The sequence below is a fragment of the Lepisma saccharinum genome, chromosome 4, assembly GCF_977018435.1.
Source record: "Lepisma saccharinum chromosome 4, izLepSacc3.1, whole genome shotgun sequence".
In the NCBI taxonomy this organism is placed as follows: Eukaryota; Metazoa; Arthropoda; class Insecta; order Zygentoma; family Lepismatidae; genus Lepisma; species Lepisma saccharinum.
This window is the reverse complement of record NC_139232.1, coordinates 66103055-66126197: the sequence shown is the minus strand read 5'-3', so window position 1 is coordinate 66126197 and position 23143 is coordinate 66103055. Positions and strand designations below refer to the sequence as shown.

The 23143-nt window shown below is 36.6% G+C and overlaps 1 protein-coding gene across 1 annotated transcript in view; it reads left to right on the top strand.

Moving 5' to 3' along the window:
• The first annotated feature begins 712 nt into the window (after positions 1-712).
• LOC145987182 (ovalbumin-related protein X-like) overlaps positions 713-23143 on the top strand; it is a 33259-nt gene continuing 10828 nt past the window's right edge. The window contains exons 1-6 of the mRNA XM_083121695.1: positions 713-914; positions 2868-2989; positions 4435-4614; positions 7495-7671; positions 7842-8048; positions 10126-10311. Coding sequence (XP_082977821.1) covers positions 860-914; positions 2868-2989; positions 4435-4614; positions 7495-7671; positions 7842-8048; positions 10126-10311 — 927 coding nt within the window. The 5' untranslated portion in view covers positions 713-859. The remainder of the gene's footprint in view (positions 915-2867; positions 2990-4434; positions 4615-7494; positions 7672-7841; positions 8049-10125; positions 10312-23143) is intronic.

Below are 23143 nucleotides of genomic sequence, written 5' to 3'. Positions count from 1 at the left end.
TAGACTTTTCCGAAGTGCTTCAAGGTATGATTATCATGATTGTATGGGAAATGTGTACTTTTCAACTTATCTGAAGCTCTACAGTCTGTAAAGTGGTCAAATGCAAATTTTCTCGCTGCAAGAAGACTTCTCATAAGCTTTCCTTAGCACGTGCGAATCTGTTTGCCCGATTTCTTCCCACAGTACACTACGTGATGACGTCAAGTTGAATACCATCCATTTTAGAACTCGGAAATTTAATGCTGTCTTAAAGCTATCTGCGTGTGTGCAAACGAAAACAATACCCTAGAAAATAAACTATTAAAATTCACTTAAAAAATGAAGTTAACACACGTGTTTGGACATTAATTTTCTAGAAATAATCTATTACGGTTACTTATTCGTTGGATAAAAAATTAATCGCTCAGTACACTAATTTACAGCGCCATTTCGTGTCTAAATTCTAGCCTAACATTATGAATGGTATCCAAGGAGACTTTCAGATGGCAGTAGAGTTAAGTACGATACCAAGCCAAGTTACGCCAATTCAAAAGTATTATTTCATGGAATTGTAAAAGCAGTTAAACTTAACTTTTTATTATTGAAAATTTCGCAATACAAACACAGTAAAAAGTCTTATTCTACTATACGTATTCCATTCACAATTAGTAGAACATCGTTGTGAAATGACACTTAGCTGCTACTTACACGAAGCCGCGTACTTATAGGAGTATGAAAGAGGTATATTCACTTTTAATTTCAGTTTTGTATTTCCATAGTGAATGATAGAATAAAACTTGTCCGTCCTAACTATTTTTTTTTAGTAAATGCATTCAATCAACAAATTACATTTCGCCGAAGAAAAGTGCAAAAGATTATCATGACTAAATGTCTGAGGAAGGATGTCTATGCCTGGTTTTGTGTACTACCAACAGGTAACATCAAATTCTGCTTTCAATAACTTCTATGTTATTAATTTAGATTATTTTTGTATGTTATTACCAGAAGTCCCAGTTAATTTTCATTTTTCTCATTGCATGCTGGTCTAAACTCGTGAAAATTCTTACTGTGTGTATGCATTATTGATTTTTAAAGTATCATAAAACTACATGCACGAAAACGTCATATCTGAAAGCCCTATGAAGAAATCAGGGCCCAGGATATGGACATGATCTGGCGTCCAGATTGATCTGAATATTCACAATATCGATCACGAACACCTACGTTACAATGCTTATCATCTATCCCGATCAGAAATTTAACGTCACATCAACCCATGTCCTTGTATGCTTACACCGACGAGTAGCCAATGACTTGGTCCATTCACCACCGTGAGATGTCCTGATTCGTCTATTCTGTTCTACAGCATGTCAGTAACAGTTGCCACTTGTAATCCACCTTACACTTTTATTTACCCTTCCTACGACAGTAGCAAAAATGACCCACCACCTGTCTTACCAAGCATCATCGGGTTCCACTGCATCAGCACAACAGCCAGAAACCCCAGTCAACACTCCTCATCAGCGGGTTCGCAAAGAGAACAGGAGAAATCATGGTTTGAAGTAAGCACAATTTATTACTTACCACTAGGGGTGTGCACAGGGAAAGTTTAAGAGGCTATTTGTGTTCTCCCGTGGAATGGTATTACTTATTCCTCCTTTCCCCTTTTATTTTCAATAAATTCTCTATCTTTTCCCTGGAAAAGGGAAAAGCTAAAGAATCTTTTCTTTAAGCTTCAGATTCTGATCTTACTTTTTAGCACTTATTTATTCTTGAATACTCCTCCCTTGTTTATTAATCTTTACTATTTCTTTCTTTGTTCTTCCATTTTCTTCTTTACTCTTTCTCTCTCTCTCTCTCTCTCTCTCTCTCTCTCTCTCTCTCTCTCTCTCGCATCTTTTATTTCCCTTCTTCCAGTTTTTCCTTCTTGCTTTTCGCTCACTGTGATATTTTCTCTCCATTCTTTTTAAAATATTTCTGATGAAAACCTGTAAAAATGATTATGAATGTGTATTTTTTTCGATTTTAACTTCCTCCTTTTCTTAGAATATTTTCCACGCGCTTCCTACGTCCAACTTCGATGGTACTGGCATTTATGCGTTGGCGCAGTGTGTGTTTATGTTATATCTCAATACACGAAAATTTGGCCACGGCTTGAGTGCAACGTGCATTGTTTGCAAATATATTGTTAAGAGTAATAACACTTGAAAAGAACTCATAATCGAGGAATTCATTAACACTAGGGAATCCTAGCACCTAGCAACCCTTTGGGTGACGATGAGATAATAGAGATAACTTAAACTTCCTGCTTTCTCAAAACAGGCGCATGATTACAAATGAATTCGAATTTTTAAATATCTAAGGTATTTCATACATTAATACAGAAGTCTATAAGATAAAGCTAGAATATATTAGGTACAATTCTGAAACATACAATTGAAACTGGGAAGCTTTTCTGAAACAAACACCTCAATTTGTAAGAATATTTCAATTGCGCTTACTTTTGCAAAGCAGGGAATTTGAGAAATAGGGAATTACTTTCATAACACCGCTGCCAGTGACATCTAAATTTAATTCGAAGTTCAAGAAGCAATGTGCTTGCTCCTCGTTCTACACTATTTTATATCAGCAGAGTCTCGTATACGTATTTACCTTCTGTCCACAAGCAATATATATAATTTTTATTATTTCCGAATTAAATAGTGCAAACATTAAAGATTTAAGTTACTGAAGGACGCTGTTGGTATTGTTGCGGCAGTAGTTTATACATAAAGGACTAAGCGAAAGCTACGGTTTCTAGATATAATTATACATTTATGAAATAATGTCTCCAATATATCTAATATGCCTCATTTATATGAAAACTTATATTATTATTTATATTCCAGTCTTTTTTCTATTGTGTCTCATTGTCTGTGGAATGCAATGTGATTCTATTTCATCGAGAAAGAAGCTAATTACGACATCTATTAGTACAAGAATCAACGATTTCGCAATTAGATTACACAAGGTATATGTACAATCAATAATATTTGTTGCTCACATAAAGACAATAACATGTGGTTGCGTGGTGAATGTACGTTATACATATATAGACATATAGACATGAAGAGATTTCTAGTTTCAGATCCGAATATCGGAATTCAAAGTTAAAGAAGAATATCTTACTTGCCTTCCGGTAGAGAGTGATAAGGAAAAATTACATATTATTAGAAGAAAACTAATAAAATTAAACAGCAAATTTGTATTTTGTTGCTTAAAATTGGTCCATAGCTATGAATATGAACATATTTCAAACATTAAATGATAATGGCCATAGAAACATAAAACTATACAATCATTAAAACTGTAACGGGTCAGCAGAGCCAAATGAAATGTTACTTAATATATTAGATATTCAGTTTACAAATATACTCAATATTCTTACAAGTTTGAATCTAGTGGCATCGTCATAATTTGAAGTTACTTCTGATCATGGTGAACTTCAAAACAGTATTGGTAAACAAATTAGCGCTCGCAGAAAATAACTCGTTCAATACAATTTGATTTTAGTTACATTTGATTATAATCAACAGTATTATTGTCTAAAATGTTTCCTATTTGGCTGACACTGTTTACCAGTTTCTTAAAATATGAACGAGATAGTGATTTCTGACTAAGTACATTCAACAATTACAAGTACAGGTGGATTTTAGCAATATGAGTAAATTGTACCAAAAGGTTATGAATAAAACATATATTTTTATCTAAACTGGTGTATTTACCGTAGTATCAGAGACAAAAGTTATAATACTTGTGACTGCCTCAACATTTGGAGTCCACAGAACTGTGTGTTGAAAACTACAAATAATAATTTCCTCTTCTGACAAAAATGATGAAATCACATGCTTACATTTGCAATTATTTAAGTACAGTGCCTTCATTTTGGCTCTGGGCTGAGACCTAACCTGTGTTAGAGGAGTTGTTCAAAATGGTTGCCAACTGCATTCACACATATCGGCATATTTTGATCAAATTTTGATTGACACGCAAAAGTTCCTCTTCCGTAATGCTTTACGTTCTGTTCGTATATTGTCTTTCGGTTCATCTATAGTGTGAGGATTGTTTCCAGACTCTATTTTTAGGGTTATTAAACACACACTGGAATTCCACAGAAAAAACTAACCCATAAACGCTCGCACACACACAGACGCAATTAAATTAGAGAGAAATTACACTGAACGCTAAAACGAACAGAACTGTACTGATAAGCAAGAACATTTACGCCTGCAACGTGAGATTCAGACAGTGTGAGCCCTTCCGAGTGCCGGGACCTTGAAAGTTTGGCTGTTAGTAGGGTCGTAGAAACATTGTCTGGGTAAATATCACCCAACGCGCGGTCATATGTTTCAGTTTGGTATTCCAACATGTTATTTGTTTTCTCGTTTTTATCAATTGTCTTTCCTTATTTTTCAGCACGTCTCCAAGAAAGGTGGAAATATTGTTGTTTCTCCTTTTTACCTTTATAGAGCATTATCTTATGCTTATAAGTATGCTTTCTCTAAAGCCAAGATTGACTTAAAAGATGCGTTTCATTATTCGGATAATGAAGCTCTCATTGACGAAGATTTTACAGAAATACTGTCTCCACTGAAGGTAGAATTAATTGTACTATTGTCAATAACTTTAATGATTTTAATTCTCTTGTAAGTTTGGGTTTTTCCTGTATAAAGTTCTTGGTTGCTGATTTTGAAGGTGTGTGGACAAATCTGCTTTGAAAAGTTGGTTGTAGCCTTGTTTGGTTCAGTCCCGCCCAAGCTACCAACATGTTTATTTTTCCGTGTGCAAAGTTGCTTGCCTGGTATGGTTACGTCAATAGGTTAGGTAAGTCAGATTAGGAGTTGTTATCATTCTGTTTTCCCCGTGGTGCTTGAGTTCCACACAAGACAATGATGAATATCAAGTGTTTGTTATCGCTTGCAGAACTGCACAGTCAATAGTCTTGCCGTGCTGTTACAGGTCGAGGTTGCTATATACAGTACCCGCCCAAATTATATCATATTCAGGTTTTCTGAGGATAACTTTTTGGGGACTTACCCGATCTCTATGAAATTTTCACATCACTTTGAACTGTCTATTATGTTACCGTAGCCAGCGTGGTTTGCAATGGTAAAAAGCAGAATTGATTTTTTCGCCGATTTTCGAAAATGGCGATTTTCCGTGTTTTTTGAATCTTCATTTTAGAAGTATTTTTCTATCTAAATCTGTAATTATTTTGTTGAAGTGTATTATATTAATCATTTCAGTGATGGGTAAAACAAAGCAAGCGCTCGATCTCACCAAGGCGCAACAAGATGCGATTGTTGCAGGCCATCGCCAAGGGAGGACTCAGAAGGAGCTAGCAGAGCAGTTTTCGATCAGCCAGTCGGCTGTGAGCAAACTTCTGAAGCGGTGGCGGGTCTATGGAGGATACGTGAAGAAGGAGAAGACTGGGAGACCACGCATCACAGACCGTGTCGCGGATAGGAACATACTACGCTTGTCTCGGGAGAATCCCCAACTTACTGCAGTGGATATTGGACGGGAATTAGCGAGTCCAGGACATCGCCAGCCATTCATACAGACGATACAGAAGAGGCTGAAGGCTGCCGAACTGAATGGACGTCGGCCAGTTAAGAAACCGCTTGTCTCCGAGAAGAATAAGAAGGCACGTGTCGAGTGGGCCAAGGCACATCTGAACTGGACTTGTCGTGAGTGGAATATCGTAATCTGGACTGACGAATCGAAGTATCTACTGTTCGGGACTGACGGCATACAGTGGGTACGACGTCCTACAGGCACCAGATTCCACCATAAGTATCAGCTTCCTACAGTGAAACACGGTGGTGTATCGGTCATGGTGTGGGGGTGCTTCTCTTCCCTCTGCACTGGCCCCCTGGAACGCATCAATGGAATCATGGATCGGCATGTCTACAAGAACATCCTGGAAAATACCATGCTGCCGTGGGCACGTCGCAGCATGGACAGAAGATGGGTTTTCCAACAAGACAATGACCCTAAGCACCGATCGAAGGATGTCACGGGGTGGTTCGCGCAGCGCAGAGTGCCAGTTATGTACTGGCCCAGCCAGAGTCCCGATCTGAACCCGATAGAACACCTCTGGGAGGAGCTCAGCCGACGTCTCCGAGGCACCAGAGCCACTTCTGAGGATGAGAAGTTCAAACAGCTGAAGGAGGAGTGGGAGAAGATCGACCAGTCTGTCATCGATACTCTCCTCGATTCCATGCCACGTAGATGCCAAGCTGTGATTGATAGCAAGGGATTTCCTACGAAGTATTAACTGATTGTTCACGTTGAAGTTGTTAGAGCACAGCAGAGTAGGCATAGTAGGCTAATTTTGAGTGTAATAATGACGACTAGTTTTTTTTGGGGCTTTGCCCAAAATGACAAAATAAATTCTGTACAATTTGAAAATGAGTTTTCAATGCTGTATACCTGTTTCAACTATGTGATATACCTTACTAATAATATGTCGAAATTAGCAGATGAATTGAAGTAGGTTCAAAAAAGTTGTCCTCAATAAACAAAAATATGATATAATTTGGGCGGGTACTGTACGTATCAGTTGAGTCAGTGGAAGATGATAAACTGGTAATGGTTGTCAAAAGCTATGACACTCGAAGCACAACCACCTATAGAATTTACAAGAAATGCAGTACATGGTTAGTATGTCGCTAACAAATCGCAAAATGAAACAGTAATTTCCCAAATCGTTATTGTGAATCCAGAAGAAGATAACATTATTCCACTACAAGTTGTCATTAATCTCTTAGAAGGCCAGAACAAGGCAGTGAAAAATGAAAATAAAACATCCGACAAAGCTATCAAAGATTTCTATGTGTTTCAAGTAATTTACAGCACACTGTAATTCTGTCATTGCGGTTACTAATTACTTTTCAATCAAAGAGTAATTAAAAATGTTGTGTAATTAGTTTCTAACATATGTATAAACTTATGTAAAATTTTGCTCGGGCAGTTAAAAAGGGTGTGCAGAATTATAATTTGTTATAAATTTCTAGAATATCTGCAACACAAATAATCATAGTACTAGTATACAGTATAATAAAAAATCAAAATGCTAAAAGTACAGGATAGCTCGCTTCTTTGTTACAAGTTGTATACATTAATAGTTTCCGTGTTCAAAGCACACATCTCGGCAGGAGAAATAAAATTAGAAAAACGATACATACGTCGCCGAAAGAAATAAGTTTAAAGTTAAGTTAGAATATCATGATAATTGCACCAGTTTTATGAAACGTGTATAATGTAACGTGAAATTTAACTTGTAACTCAAATATATATGATAATTAATTTCCATACTAATCATATAATTTCTTCTTAAGTTTTCAGTAAATTCTGAAGTGTCTTTAAATGTGTCTATGATAGCTTATTCATTAAAGATTAATCAATGTCAGTGTTTAATTCATTTCTAAATGATAATTGAAGCGATAATAATTTGGAATTCTTCCATTTTAGCAAAATATGACAATTTTCGAATCTACTGTTTTCCACCGAGATGATGATTGTAACCAAACATTCAGGATTTCCATCCCACCTCTTTCTCCAAAGACAACTTACGCTAAAATATATAGCGACGCAGAAATTGCTCTTCACAATTTGCTAAAAATGATAGCTAAGCCAGAATATAAAGGTTAGTTTCTGAAAATTATAGTTACCGACTAGTTGTTATTCTTTGGAATTCCAGAGTTCAAAAATACGTTATTATACCGATTTGTAATACGTTATAGCAAACAAGTTCATATTTATTATACATTTTACACGATTCAGAGTGAAACAAGATATTTTCCATTTTACTTGCGGGTGTTTTTAGTGGATCAGTGTCGCTACTAAGTTATATTTTCTTCAGTGCAAGTTGGTCAAAATCGCTTCGCGTAACTGACACCAGAGAAGCAGATTTCCACGTGACAAAGGACGAAATTATCAAATCGAAAATGATGTGTGGTGAGGGTCATTATCATTATACATACAGCAAGCTACTCAGAGCACAAGTAATGAAGATACCCTTGCAGGTATGATATGACAATGTACATAGCTATCTCATTACTTCAAATTTTATGAAGGAAATTAAATAACGTTCCCAACAATGCATTAATCAGCAGATCCATATTTGAAGAAGCTAATAGTTCATTCGAATGTTAATTGTTGCGCAGTCATCTACTGTTAACATCTGTATTTAATAATCCTGAAGCAAAGATACGATACATTTATTTATTATCGTGTAACAGAAATTCAATTATGACTAAGTTTGCAGCATACCGACCATCTGACAAAGTCACCATAAATTCAAAATAACAATGACTTCAAATTACAAATACGAGTATATTCACATGAGTATATACATTAATATACTAAATAACTACTTTCCTATTCTGTAAATTTCCACAATGTAGAATGTAAACCCCTAAATTTTAAAATTGTTCAAGCTAAAGATACAGCAGTATAGCCAACTGTGTGCCATGAGCAATAATTTTTAAAGTTCTCAATCCAATGTGACGAGACGTGCAACAGGCCAGAAATTGAAGCCATGCAAGGAAGAATTTTTTCATAGTTTTTTTTTCAGTTGTTTTCTATTTATCTGTCACATCTATTGCATTTATAATTTCTAAAGGATGTGCGGGCGGGCATATCTTCCGACAAAACACTCCTTGGGAGCTGTTGATTTGCTTTAAAAATTTCCAGTAGTTTTTGTGCAGGAAATAATTCTAAAAATTAATTGTAGCTATTGCATCATTTGAACAAGGTGATAACTCGAATGAATATTTATATATGATTTGAGAAGAGCTAATTTTAAATCATCGATTACCGGTGGAAGCCAATTGCACAGTAGTTCGAATTTTACATTAATCGTTGCCATGAGCAATACCGTACGCAGGGGGAAGCTGATGGGACTACAGCCCCTCCCTAAATTTTGAGAAAATGTAAATCTTCAAAAGCTAGCAGTAAAGAACTTGGGAAAAACCGAAGTGGTAACTGAAACCCCTCTTAAAACAACCCCGGATTATCATTTTTGTCTTTAAACAAATTTTATCCAGTGGTGTCGGTAGCCGAAAGTATCACTTAGATTTTATTTACCGGTACGTGCTGAAAATGGAGCCCGGTACTTTCGCGGGAGTCTAATCATTCTAGAAATTATTCAATATTCTAATACTTTATACTATGATGTAATTCTTCCAAGTCTTAAAGCAAAAGTCTAATAAACTGATGCATATTATTGGAAGTCCTTACTGATCGCTAGCTATTCGTCAATATTTTGAACAACTTTTAACTACAGTAAACCCTCGTTAATCCGGATCCCGATAAGCCGGACTTCGCTTAATCCGGACAAGCAAAAGGCAATAAAAAAAGCAGAATGCAAGGTTTTAAATGGGACTAGAAGTCAACAAGAGAACTTCTCAAAGAAAAGGCAGTCAATCACTGATGAAATTCTGTTTCCCGTAGACTTGGTACTGTACTGTACAGTGTATTTAGGCCTATGCCCATTAAATACACCATAATAAATGTGTTTTGTTGCTTCTACTGTTCTTTTAGGTTATTTCAGTTAATTCGTATTTTCGTCAAACCGATCAACTTATCCCCCCCTTAGTCCGGATTAACGAGGTTTTACTGTATTACAATCTTCAAATATCGGTATCGGTAAGAGTATCGGAATCGGTTTGGATATCGGCTCAAAGTGGTATCGACTAAGCCTTAATAATCCCCCCCAATAATGCAGTTACGAAATTTCAACCTTTAAAATTCCAGCCCATTCCCGAAAAAAATCCTGTCAGTGGCCATGAGCATAAATAGAGATTTGTATTCCTGTTGTTTTTTTTATGTTGCACCATATCTAGCTAATAGCGACGACAGGACAAATGAGTGATGGTTAAATGAATCTGATAAAGTGACACAAGGAACACCCATGCCGAGGTCTGGACTCGAACCCGTCAACTTCGGTGGCGAGATTGAAAGTCGAGTACTTAGCACACTCGGCCATCTAACTTCTAATCTGCCAAAATCGAAGCTTATTTTTCCAAAGAACTTTGAATACTATTACAAGTCGATATTTTGTGTTATCTTGTTCTCAAAATATGGAATGTCCCATTTCAGGTTCCTGAACTAAGTTTAATTACGATATTACCGAACAATGTAAATGGAGTTGATGACCTGGTACGAGGCTTTACGCAATCGTCTTTGAAATCTATTGACCATGAATTACGGCCTCGTAAGCTACAACTTTGTATGCCAAGGTTGAACGTAACTTTTGAATCAGAACTTCGCCCATTTTTAAAGAAGGTGAGTGCTGTCGAGGGTGTTATTTTATTTTCAGTCTGTAAGAATAATCCTTTCTTTGAGAGTGTACTTTTAATAAAATAAAGTATAAGTACTTTAATATTTTGCAAACAGGAAAGCAATAGGTGAGAAAGTACGACAATCCAGGCCATTGCGCCATTCTACCCTATATTTAAAAATAAACTGATTTTAGCAGACAAGGTTGAGTTGAAGATGATGCAAGTCTAAAAGCAGCATTGTTATAGTTAGGGTTGATTGGATTAGGTTTGTTTACGTCTCTTCTTTGCCATTTTCGGCTAATCGCGAAGATGAGGATGAGTGATGAAATTGATGATGGGATTCGAACCCGACACCCCTGGCGTAGTAGCGCATTGCACTAACCACTCCTCCACGGAGATCGGTTTATAATAGTTATGTTGCTTTTGTTTCTGCATTCTTGAATATTCCGTAAAGAACTGAAAATTAGATAAAAGTATTGTTTTCTTAATATACTATGTGAAATTCATTTACACCTCTGTATGGTGGCGTTAACAGCTAACACTGTAGAACTTTTTCTATGATTTTCTTTTTTTATTATTTTACTTTCCGCTATGGCATTATATTAATAATATATTACTGATAACCGTATCAGTACGCTCGTCACTGCCCCGGTTTTGGGCCAACCTCACCTCGCCATTCCAGTTGCCCTGGTAGATTATGCCGACTGGTATGGAAGCTATTATGATTCGTAGAAAGATGCTCCATATCGATAACACTGTAATAAATAGATTACTTTAGACAAATGGGTAAATATATGACTATATACAGTTTAGTTTAGTATTGAGAAAATGAATTAAATAATATATTGATACGTTCAGGTTTTATTAAGCGTATTATTATTAAATTTGGTTTTATGACGTTGTATTATACTTATTATTCATAACTCAGTATTACCCAGCGATGAGACTCGGTGAAGTACACAGACTCCTCTCAGGTACAGGGATAGTGTTAGGCAAAGACAATGCTTCACAGCACACATTATTGCACTAGACAAAACGAAAGGATTTATTCTTTATTTATTGCGATTATAATGCAAACAGCTTAATACGAAGGTGAGGATTTCGCTTTGACGATGACTTGACTCAACTAAAACGCATATACTCATTGCGTAGCTATCGGCATGCCTATGGTCACATAGGTTTAGCTTGCGCCCAGAACTACCACATCAAGAGATATGCAATAATAACTGAGCCAATGTTTGCTCTTAGCCTTTTAATCCAAATTAGCTTTATTTGTTAACGTAGAATGGTTGTAGTATTGTGCATAGCATCAATGCATGGCCATCGGCATACCTATGATCACATACAGTAGCGTACGCAGGATTTCATCAAGGGGGGTGTTATTTCTAAAACTTTTTTCCAAATTCACATTACCATTGTTTTATTATACTTTAATTAAATAATAATAATCACAATTAATTAATAATACTTATAATTAATTAATTAGCTAAATTAGTACTAATAATACTACTAATACCACTACTACTACTATTAAGTAGTAGAGATCTACATAAATATAGTATTTATGAAAACATTAGAACGAAATTACTTTCTAGTCATTCGATTTTTATCAAATCCTGGGAGCATTTTTTTTGTTTCTTTGTTACGAAATGATTGTCTGGTCAACGAGGTGAGACATTTCAAGGGTGAAGAAGATCCATAAATACAAGAAAATATATTAAAATAAAATGAAATAATCAAAGTATGGAACTCATCCAAGGAGCTGCTGTGGTCTGGACGGTGGAGTGTCTGACAATCACGTGGAAGATCCGGCTTCGATTCCCGGAATTGGTTTGAATTTTTCCGGCTTCTTCCCCGCATAAATGTCCCTGATAATTCACATCTGGATTGTCTCGCTGTTCTTACCAACAAAACATTTTACAATAGTTAAGCTTATTGTCGTTTGAATAATTGAGTAGTGGTATTGATACTACGGACAGCGCCGGAAAGTATGAACCCCCTCTCATGCAGATTTGCTATACTTAAAACAAGCTCAACATGAGCATATGAGCTTTTTGTTCTAGTGTGGAACCCCTCTAATCCAAGATTTTTGTAAAAATGCTCTTCGGAAAGTATGACCCCCTCAGATTGATGAGGCTACACTTATAAAAGGCACTTCTGAGAGATTGTTGTCCATAATTTTGTTAAAAATATGCCCCTCTTGGGCCACACTTAAAACTAGGCCACCCACACACACCCACACACACACACACACACACACATATTTATTTCTGGTTTAAGTTCAATTGGATACCAGCTTCAATTTGTTTATCTAATATTAAAATAATGTAATTCTTCTAGAATTGTTCCGTGACTCTCTCATTTCTTACATCATAAACATATGATTTTTCCCCTATGAGAATAACACTACATATGGTGTCATCAGGTAATGCCTCATGGAATTCACAGATAATTTTAATGTTTGTCCTGTCATTAACCACAACTTGTTTTCTTTTTGAAGTGTTGATTACAAACATGGGTCTCTGTGTCTTGAATTCATCTGGTGCGTAATACATGTCAGTACTGCCAGTAGTGACCCTCTTGAAAGCCGAAAATGCCTCATATAATTTGAGGAAATCATCCTTGGACATGTCTAAATTATAATTTTCTCTAGGAAATACCTCATTTCTGCCATTTTTAAGATATATGTTCTTGATGTTGCAGCTATCAAATTTGCTTGAATTTTTTTCCTGATTATTGTGTCTTCCAGTCTGAAACAGTACCACCACAAAATCAGGCATGTCATATTGAATACTGGAGAATGAATTTGTAGCATCAAACTCATAATAAGTACCAGATGCGGGCTTCTGTACGCATTGATATGTGTAAAATTGCAGAGGAATCTGTGGATTTTTTATTATATCAGCTTTGTGTTTAAGAGCATAACTGGCCTCATATTCAACAACTGGGATTCTTAGCTCCATAGTCTGAATAATGCATTTGCCTTCATCAGGTAGGGTATTGGGCAGAGCTTCCCCTGTAGGGTTTAATGTGCTGTACCTCATCAAAGCATTATTATCATTGGCAGCTCTTCTAAATGTAATTCTTAACCCGCCCTTCCACATAATATCTTTGTAATCCGAGAAGAATCCTGGCAACAGGCGCATGGGGAACAGCACTGTGTGGCTCTTGGTTAATATCTTATCACCAGCCTCAAATCCACCTATTTGGTAGTATGAAGCCTCGGTTTTGGATAATTTTAATGTGGCCAAAGCTGTGGAGGTAATGCCGGGATAATCCACTCTGTTTATAACAACACCATGCTTTCTGATCTCAATTTCAGAGAACAGATGTGGCACAAAATTGTCCACCAATCTTATATTTGAATTTGCCGGATAATCTGTTCCATCGAGCTTTACAACATCAAATTTGATGTATAGATCTGCTCTGTGGGGGTGTATAAAGCCATCCCCTACATCAAGATCAACCTCAATCTCTGTGTTGGGTTGATTTAAATTTGCAAATGTCCTCCTGTTTGGGGGGAATGATTGTAGCTCATAACTCTCAATATTTTCCATTGTATGTATTTTTATTTAAATATTAATCTCTATGATAGCAGTTGTTGTGGCTCCAGCAAAATCAACTAATTCTTCTTTTTCATTAGTGACCATCAATTCAATGTAATCTATTCTGTTGTGGCACACAGGAAAATATAATGTTGGGGATGGATTGTAGATGATTGGCTCCATAAATTCGGAATTAGGTTTGAATGTTGCAATGATGCCGGTTTGTTTGTGAGTGCCTATGCCATTTGATTTGGTGATCATACCCTCGGCCACATTACAGTGAATATTCAGAGTCTCTATGGCTAAGAATTTGGGTATATTCATAGCAGTGTGTTTGATGGCCGGTTCCAGTTTTGTGTTGTTCTCAAAGCCTAACAGCTCTCCTATAGTACCCAGATCCACTGTTTCTGTAGCAGATACAATCTCTACTCTGTGAGTGACAGAATTTTGACTTAACACTATACCTCTGGGTAATTGAGCATTTAGAGTGGATAGATTATATTGCCCTGGAGTGATGACAATTTTTTGATCCCCTACTGCAATTGTATTGTTGTGGTGTGTAATATTAGGGATTAGGTACATGCCATAAAATGCTCTGAGAGCTATTGTTTTGGAATACACTATATCATCATGCAATTTGAGTTTCAATATTGAATTTTGGCTGGTGAGATGGAATACCCCCATGATGTTTTAAATACCACAAGGCTTTTTGAAAATTTTCAATTGATGGTTTATTTATTTGAGACATATATCTAAGAACAGATAAACACAAATGTCCGCAATTAACATCTTTGAAGTTTTGAACACGGGCATTATTGTAATAAAGATTAGCCGAATTTAGATATTTTACTAAATTTTCAGGAGGAACACCTCCAAATGAATCAAACACAAATGCCTCATTTTTTAAATATTTAAGATAACAGATCCAGTGAGTGCCCTGATTTTTGTACTCATCCAAATTAACAATGCCACACTCTTTGTTGAGTGGTTGTTCTGGTAAAGAATCAGACATGTACACACCTCTAAAATGTTTGATGCCCAGTGGCTTGATTAAAGCTTCAATATCTTGGTTTGTAAGCGGCTCTTGTTTTTTTTAAACTTACTCATGGCTCTCTTAACACCTTTGCCTTTTTTCTCCATGGCGAGGTTATGGCGCCTCTGCTCATCTAATTCTGCCTTATTTTTCTTGGCATCTATTACTGTTTTTGCTATGGCAGCTGATCCCCCAGCCAAGCTCCCAACAGCCCCGAGAGCAGCTAAGATGGCAGGGATAGTAAATATAAATCCACCCACATGTGCTTTTTTTCTTGATTGCTGTAATTTTTTTAATTGGGGGGTGCTAAGCAACAATTTCATACCATGTCCCTTTGCAAGACAAGAGCTTTTTTTCTTGCGCTGCTTTTTGGTTAAAAGACTATCAATAGTTTTAAGAGATTTAAGACCTGCATAAGGTATTTGATACATAACACCCTTGGCCTTCATCGTAGGTTTATTATATACACGTTCACAAACCCCACCCCAGTTTTTGTTTGGTGCTCATAGCTATGGTGGTTCCCAATGCTGCTATTTTTTCACTCAAAGAAGCATCTTTGCTTACAAATCTACCAAATGCAGCCTCTTCTAACTTCTTGTCTGCAACATGTCTCGTGTCAAGATCAGAATGTGTGTTGTATGCTATGTCATGGTCTCTACAAGCAGCATCTAGGGGATTAACACCAGGATCACCTCTGTTTAATCTATGGTCCAATTTTGTGCCTGGACCACAATACTGATAGCCTGGAATATGTAGTTCAAATGGCAGCTTGTTTATAATGTCATTAACCAGGCCCCGACCCTCAGAGACATTCCAAAATTTAGGTGGTAGAGTATTAATAATTTTTATGAGATATCCAATCCCCTTAGGGTCATTCACTATAAAATTAGACAATTTTGTGCTTATCATGTCCATAATTCCAACCTTTTCATTGTAAAAATTGTTGTTCCCAGCATTTTCCTCCCCAGCTATCACCAACAACCTATCTACAAGTTTCCTGACATCATCAACCCACACAAATTCTTTAGGCAGGGTGTTGTATTGTTTGATTCCACTGCCAGTCTTGATCTGTGACCATATGGGCTTGATTAAATTATTGTATTTTGCTCCACTGCTAGACTTGACTCTTTTTTGTGTGGGATCATTGTTCTGGTATAGAGCATCTGATTTTATTAATATTTCTTTGTAATGTTCATAATCTTGATCTGTATAGCTGCCAGGCCTTTTCCGAGTCATCAGTTCCCACAACCCAGGTGTGCCGGGGTACTTAACAAAACCACCTCTTTCTCCGAGACGAGATTCTGAATAAACAATCAGATCATCCCCCATAAATGTTACTCTGAAATTGCCAATTCTATGAATGATGCTCCCATCAAGCTCTGTGTCAGCATATAAGCCAAACACCTCATCTTTGTTGTCTTTAGGTGTGGTTAAATATTTTTGAGCAAGAAGACCCAATTCAATAGGATCCTGTGTAGCTTCAATTCTTCTAGGAGCAACAGGACTAGGTGTATGAATACTGGAAAGTGGGGTGAATGGATAATCTAATATGTTCCTAGCAGCTACAGGTACAAGCTCCGTGATCAAATCTTGATTTTGCTCTGTAACAGTTTTGATATTCTTACCTAAATTATTAATAGCATCAATTACAGGCTGTTCTGTTTGTTTGTGTTTTTCATAAATTCCCCGGTTCTCTGATTTCCATCCCTTAAATCTTTTTACAAGATAATCTCTTAACTTAAGATCATCAATGATTGGCCTTTTCATGGTTGTTTATATATGTTTCAACGTCTAGAAAATCGTTGATTTTATTTCTGTATTTGCCGCTACTGGGTTTTCTTGTCATATCAATTGTGACAAAGCCATAACTGTCCTGGTTCCAGCACCTGCTGCAAAACTTGGAAAAATCATTGTAGCTCAAGTCCCCACCTACATATTCATCATGTATGTGTTTGAGGTTGGTATGATCTTGATGAAACACACATATAAAATTGCTGTTGTCTCGGATCAGCTGCTTCGGTATTTTTGAAAAAGTCTGTGCCAGGTAGAAGCAATCAATGTTTTTGTGTCGCCCCTGTGTAAAGAAATTCCTAACCTTGTTTTGATTATCCAGTATAATGTCATCAAACACAACAACAGAATTATCGAGACATTCATGGAGTGGCTTAACATCTGGTTCAAAAGTGGCAATATCTAATCCATCATATAGCTTCATCAGCTGCTGATATTTTAATTGTTCCAAGCTCTTAGAGAAGATATACAAGTGCCTGTTTTTCCAGTCTAACCAGTTGGGTGCCAATAAAAAATTATCAACCATTAGTGTAGTTTTACCACAAGCAGATGGCCCAACAATAAGACACCTAATATTTTCAGGCAGCAAGTTGCCATTTCTCTTATTCTGCTGTTCAGGTTCTGGCAGCCTTTTTATAACATCCCAGGTGCTCATATTATTATTTTGTTTGCATCGATCCAGCTGTTTTCCGGATGACCCAGCCATTTGACAAGTAACTTGTTGCCTTTTCTGCGGATGATTTTTTCTATGAGATATGTGTCAGGCTGTTTAGTTTTGCTGAGCTCTTCTTCATAGAATCTGCCTTTGAGAATTTCTCCTCGGTGATCCTTTATTATATATGTGTTAAGAGTCCCAGGTTTAACTTGAACCACTGTAAATAATTCGGTGCTCCAGTTTCTTGTAAAGCCTCTTTTGAATAAGTGCTTATATTTGCTGATTCTTACTTGATCCCCCACCCTGTATTTGGCCTTTCTTGTTGTTGGCTGGTATCTAGGATAATAAACAGTGCTGATCAATTTTTGCTCATCAGATGAAATTACTTCAGAGGGTTTCATGTTGATTGTGGAATGGACCGAGTTGTTATATTTATGTAGAAGTTCTGGAAGAATATTAATCCATTTATAATTACCTTGGAGAGTAAATTGTTTATACATAAGATTTTTTAGGGTTTTGTTGAATCTCTCTACAATTGAGGCTTTGAGGTCACTGTAACTCGAGTAATGTTGTATTGCCTGGCTTTTAATAAATTGTTGAAACACTGAATTATAAAATTCTTTGCCATTATCTGTTTGCAAATAGCGCGGTGATCTTCCACTCTGATTGATGATTGTCCTGATGGCTTCTGTAACACATGTTCCAGTCTTGGATTTGAGTGGCACAGCCCAGGCAAATTTTGAAAATGTATCTATTACAGTGAGTAGATACTTGTAGCCCTTGTTGATTTTGTCTAAGTTTTTCAACTTTCCACTTGCCATTTCAATCAAGTCGCTCTGCCATAAATCATCTATGCCCTTTGTGACTACTGGCAGTCTCTTAAAATTATGCCTGGCTTGTCTGTGTAATTCATCAACAATAATTTGTCTAGACATAATATGTAAACAAGAATATTGCAACTATGGGGTGTTCAGCAGCTGATACTGCAGGATTTGCTAAATATAATTTGTCTCCTATTTGTATTTTAAATTCCAAAGTGCCATCATCTTCAGTATAGGCTGTTTCTAATGTATTGGGGTCTGTAAAATCCTCTAACTCTACACTGGTGATTTTTGGTTTGTTGTCAGCATTTGTTATTGATAAGGTAGGGTAGTGGTGTGCCTGTGGCTGATGCCAATATTTGATCTTGATTGGTCTCAATGTGCCCCCAACAAAAAATTGATAATAAAATTGTACAGGGGACAGCATATATATTTTGCCACCTGGTGTAAATGGAGAATCATATTCTTTGTTGGGGATGCTGTACAATTCAAGAATTACTGAATGCTTTGGATTCTCGATTATGCCTGTTATTTCTTTTTCTGCTGTAAGCAATCTGCTTGTTACAGATTCAAGGTGCTCATTGATGGTCCTAACAACATCATCATGGCCTGGCTTGATTTTTATGTCCACAATAAGTTTCTTGCATTGTTGCACAATCTCTTGAAGCTGGGTGGCAAAAACAGACAGAGCATTTGCTTGATTGGATTCCATGGTTCCTAGCTGTTGCTTGATATTAGCTACAATTTGTTGCAAATTTTCAACAACTGCCAATGTTGAATTTTGAGCAGTAAGATCATGGACCTGTCTTCTGATATCCTCAAACAGGGCATGCAGTTCATTAATATGTTGATTGGTTGGAAGAGTGGCCACTGTCTGAGTGAGTTGTTTGATCTCTGCCTGGATATTCTTGATATCTTCTGATTTCAATATCCTATTCACTGCTCTCTTAATATTTTTAAGTTCCTGTGATGTAGGCAAATTTGATACTGTATTTTGCAATGATTCAAGTGCCAATTTCACATTGTTTAATTCAGAAGCATCAGCCACATTTTGCATAGCATTTTGGAGCAGGGCTATATCTGCCTGAGTGGGTGTGGATTGTTGTAAAATTTCAAGCTTTGTTTGGATATCATCGATCAAGTGATGAAAATGAGATAGCTCAGATTCAGTGTTGAGGTTTTCAAGCTTTGTGATCTGTTGCTGGACACTGACAAGTGTATCTACAATCCCAGGCAATCGAGTTTCTTGTACATTTGCCAAATCACTTTGTACTGCTGCTATTGTACCTTCAAGATGGGTTATGGTACTTTGAATTTTTCCAAAATCTTCATATGTTTCAAGTTGCAGCTTAATATTTGCAACACTCCGAGTTATTGCACTCAAAGCATCAGAAGATGGCAAGTTGTTCATAAAATTTTCAAGTGTCTCAATTTTTTCTTTAACCTCGGCTATGGCATTGTGCAGAGGATCCAGATTAGGTATCTGGAGTGATTGAATCTGTTCTTTTAGAGTGGAAATGACTAGATCAAAATCTTCTTGTGATTTTATGCTTTTGACAATTGTTTGGAGCTGTGCCTGGACATTATTTATCTGCTCTTCTAATTGTTGTTTCAATTGCTCAGAGTTGTTAGCCTGGGTCTTAAATTTGGCTTGAAGAGCTGCTACAGCTTCTTCTAAACTTTGAAAATTATCTAATGTTGCCAGATCAGTATATTTCTGAAGCAACAGTTTGAGTTCAGAATCAATTTTAAGAAGAGGGTCCATGCATTGTGATTGCAAATTTGTAATTTCTAGTTGAAGACTGGCATTGAGTGTGGTTTGTAAAGCTTGTAAATCACTTCTTAATTTCTTGACTCTGACATCAAGCATCAGAATCTCATCACTGTGATCTTCATGTCTTGTATGGCCAAATATATCATTAGGCATTTTTGTTTTAGTGGTTATTTATTATAGAGTATCTGATTCTTAATTCTATAAAAAAGGGTATAAGCTTGTCATAGGATCCAGGGACCTCAATATATAAGCAGTCACCAGCAGAAACAGTATATACAGTGCCAGAAACCATGTTTGAGTGCTTAATTCTGTAAATATTTCTCCCTACTGAAATCTTGACATTACCCTCAGGTGTTGTAATAAATTGCAATTGCCCACCTACAGGTAATTGGTAATGATTTAAATTATTGTTAAATATGTACAATATTTTGCCTGTTTCATCATCATTATCTGTAAATATGCTGTTCAGATGAATAATTAACAAGCCACTCAGCTTAGACAGCATATCAGGAGAGGGCTGTGGTGTTGGCAGCTCCATAATAGCCTGTTTTTTGAACCCAAATAAGTTCATAGGCATGTTTATTTATTTCAAATCATGCTCTGGAATTGGGCATTGATCCCCATTTTTCAAATCACAATGCCCCCAAGGTAAAGTATGTATGCCACATGATAAAATGCATCTCTTATCATCATGTGGGTCCAGGGCCACTTTTGTTACAATATTTGAAGTCAACAAGTGATCCTCACTCTGAATTCTATTTTCTGATGTTCTGATTGAATTCTGGGATTTGATGCAATTTTCATAATCTTCAAATTGGAGATCTTTTTCAACAGTCACTCTGCCAATGCCCTTGGCTTTTTTGGCAACAGCGCCACTACATGTTTCAAAACTGTACATCTTGGCACTTAACCCAGCAAATTTCACAATAACATCACCAAGTGTCTCATCTTTTAACTTGCCAGGCACCTTTTTGTTGTGGGATTGAATTCTTGTATGTTCACTGGTATCAAAGTATTGAAACAATTCAGGCTGTGACATATCTTGATAAACATCTTCTGTTTGAATATCAAGAATAAAACTATCCGTGTCCATGTACAATAATTTTACACGATCACCATAAAAAGGTTTCAGCACATCATAATACAATATTAACATATGTAATTTGGACAATTCCAATATCACAGCCCCTACATAAATAGGTTTATCAAATTTGATCTTTGTTTTCATCATGTTGAAAAGAGCCATGTGCTCATCATAAATTCTTCTATAATTGAAGTTGGGCTTTGCAACCAATTTTTTGCTCCGGCTGGGGTCAGTAATTATTTTAACATCGGTATGTTTCCTGACATTTTCAATTGTTTTGCCATACACTGAATTCACCATCAATTTAAACAATGCCTTATCAAATTGGCTCTTTGCAGATGTTCGAAGCTCCGTATTTGTATCAATGTATGGTTTCAACCATTCTGAGTGCCTGAACCTTAAGACTTTTCCAATTTTGGTTACTTGGACACCATGTTTCATCAGGAACTGGAGGTTTTTGTAATATGTGACATATCCCTGTTTCGGCTCCAGGGTCATCATGAGCTTCTTCTGTTTAGAGCCAGGTGAACACTGAACCTCGGAAATTGGGGGCAGATCAGAAAATTTATTGTGCAAATCTTCAGGAATTGTCAGATCAACCTCTAAGAATAGGCCATAATTACTGTCATCAAAATCCTGAAGATCTTCAATATTGAAATTTTCAACCCATTCAAGCTCTGCATATGGCAGTTTTTGCATCATGGCATGACCATAGAGGCTGTTTGCATCCACATAAAGTATATAATTTGATGGCCGTGCTGGATCATAATCAGGCAGCATAATATGCTTGTTATTTGCTCTGGCATATCTCTGGGAACATTGCACCATCCCTCCTCTTATACATTTCTCCATAAACAGATACATATCTTGATCTTGGATTAGATCCAATTGCTTTTTGGTGTTCAAAAACGTTGCGGCCCATGCTAGGCCCGGGGCACTGTAAAAATACATTGGATCCAGCTTATAATTTTGCATAGAAGATTTTCTGAATGCCTGCATTATATCAGCTAAGAGGGTGACATCAAGTTTTAAATATGCCATGTGATAATCACCAAATGTCTTGCATTTTAAATTGTTCCACATCAACTGAGCATGGTGATAATCTTCATCAGTGATTCCAGATCCTCTGATTTTGCTGTAAAACTCTTGTTGTGGTGGCAGGGAACACTCATCAAATTTAGAAAAATCTGTAACATAGTCATATGGATATACACCCTTCCGCCTAATTAATTTCAGGTCCTGATTTTGAAACGAAGCACGTGTGATTTTGAATTGATCATCAGGTAATTGAGTGGCCAGTGTATCTAGGCTAGCAGGTAAAAATCTGTAAGAATCAAGAAATCTTATGTGAATAGGAACACCATCAACTTTAATTATCTTGCTAATAGATATATATTTCTCATCATTTTCAGCTAAAATGTTTAAATTCTGCTTGTCAAACCCCTCGTACCTGATCAAATGATGAAAATCATAATTGGATGCTCCATGGCAAAATATGGGGACAAATCTTGGTCTCTTGATCTTAATATTACAGCTATTACACAGGGCCTGTTTATATCGACCATCTGTATGAGAATGGTGTTTCACCTTGATATTTGTATCTGAAAATTCAGAATCACATACCGGGCATTTTTCTGCATTGTTGAAATCTTCAATCTGTTCCTCTGTTAAAGGCAACATAGGCTTTGATTTTAATAAGATGTTATATGCTATGTCACGGCACTCTTTTTCTATTCTATGTGCAAATATTTTGATGGCATCTGGTCCCATGTATAAGTATGGCTCACTAGCTACACCATCCCGTATAACTATATAACAAAAGCTGGAAGGTTCATGTAGCTGGTATGGTGTAGTTGAAGATTCTTCAGGATCTGGATTGCAGAATGCAAGAGATTTGAGATTCGATTCAAAATCATAGACAATAAATGCTGGGTGTTCCAACAAGGCTTCAAACTTTTTGAATTTGCAATTTTCACTTGGATTGGGCATCACCATATGAACAGGTTTATGGTTCCCACAGTATTTCAGATGCTCAATTAACTTGTTTTTGGCAATTTCTGCATTTTTTTCACGAACCCCTTTCACCATTTTTTGACCATCAAATACAGTTAAACATCTTCTGCACAACTTGAA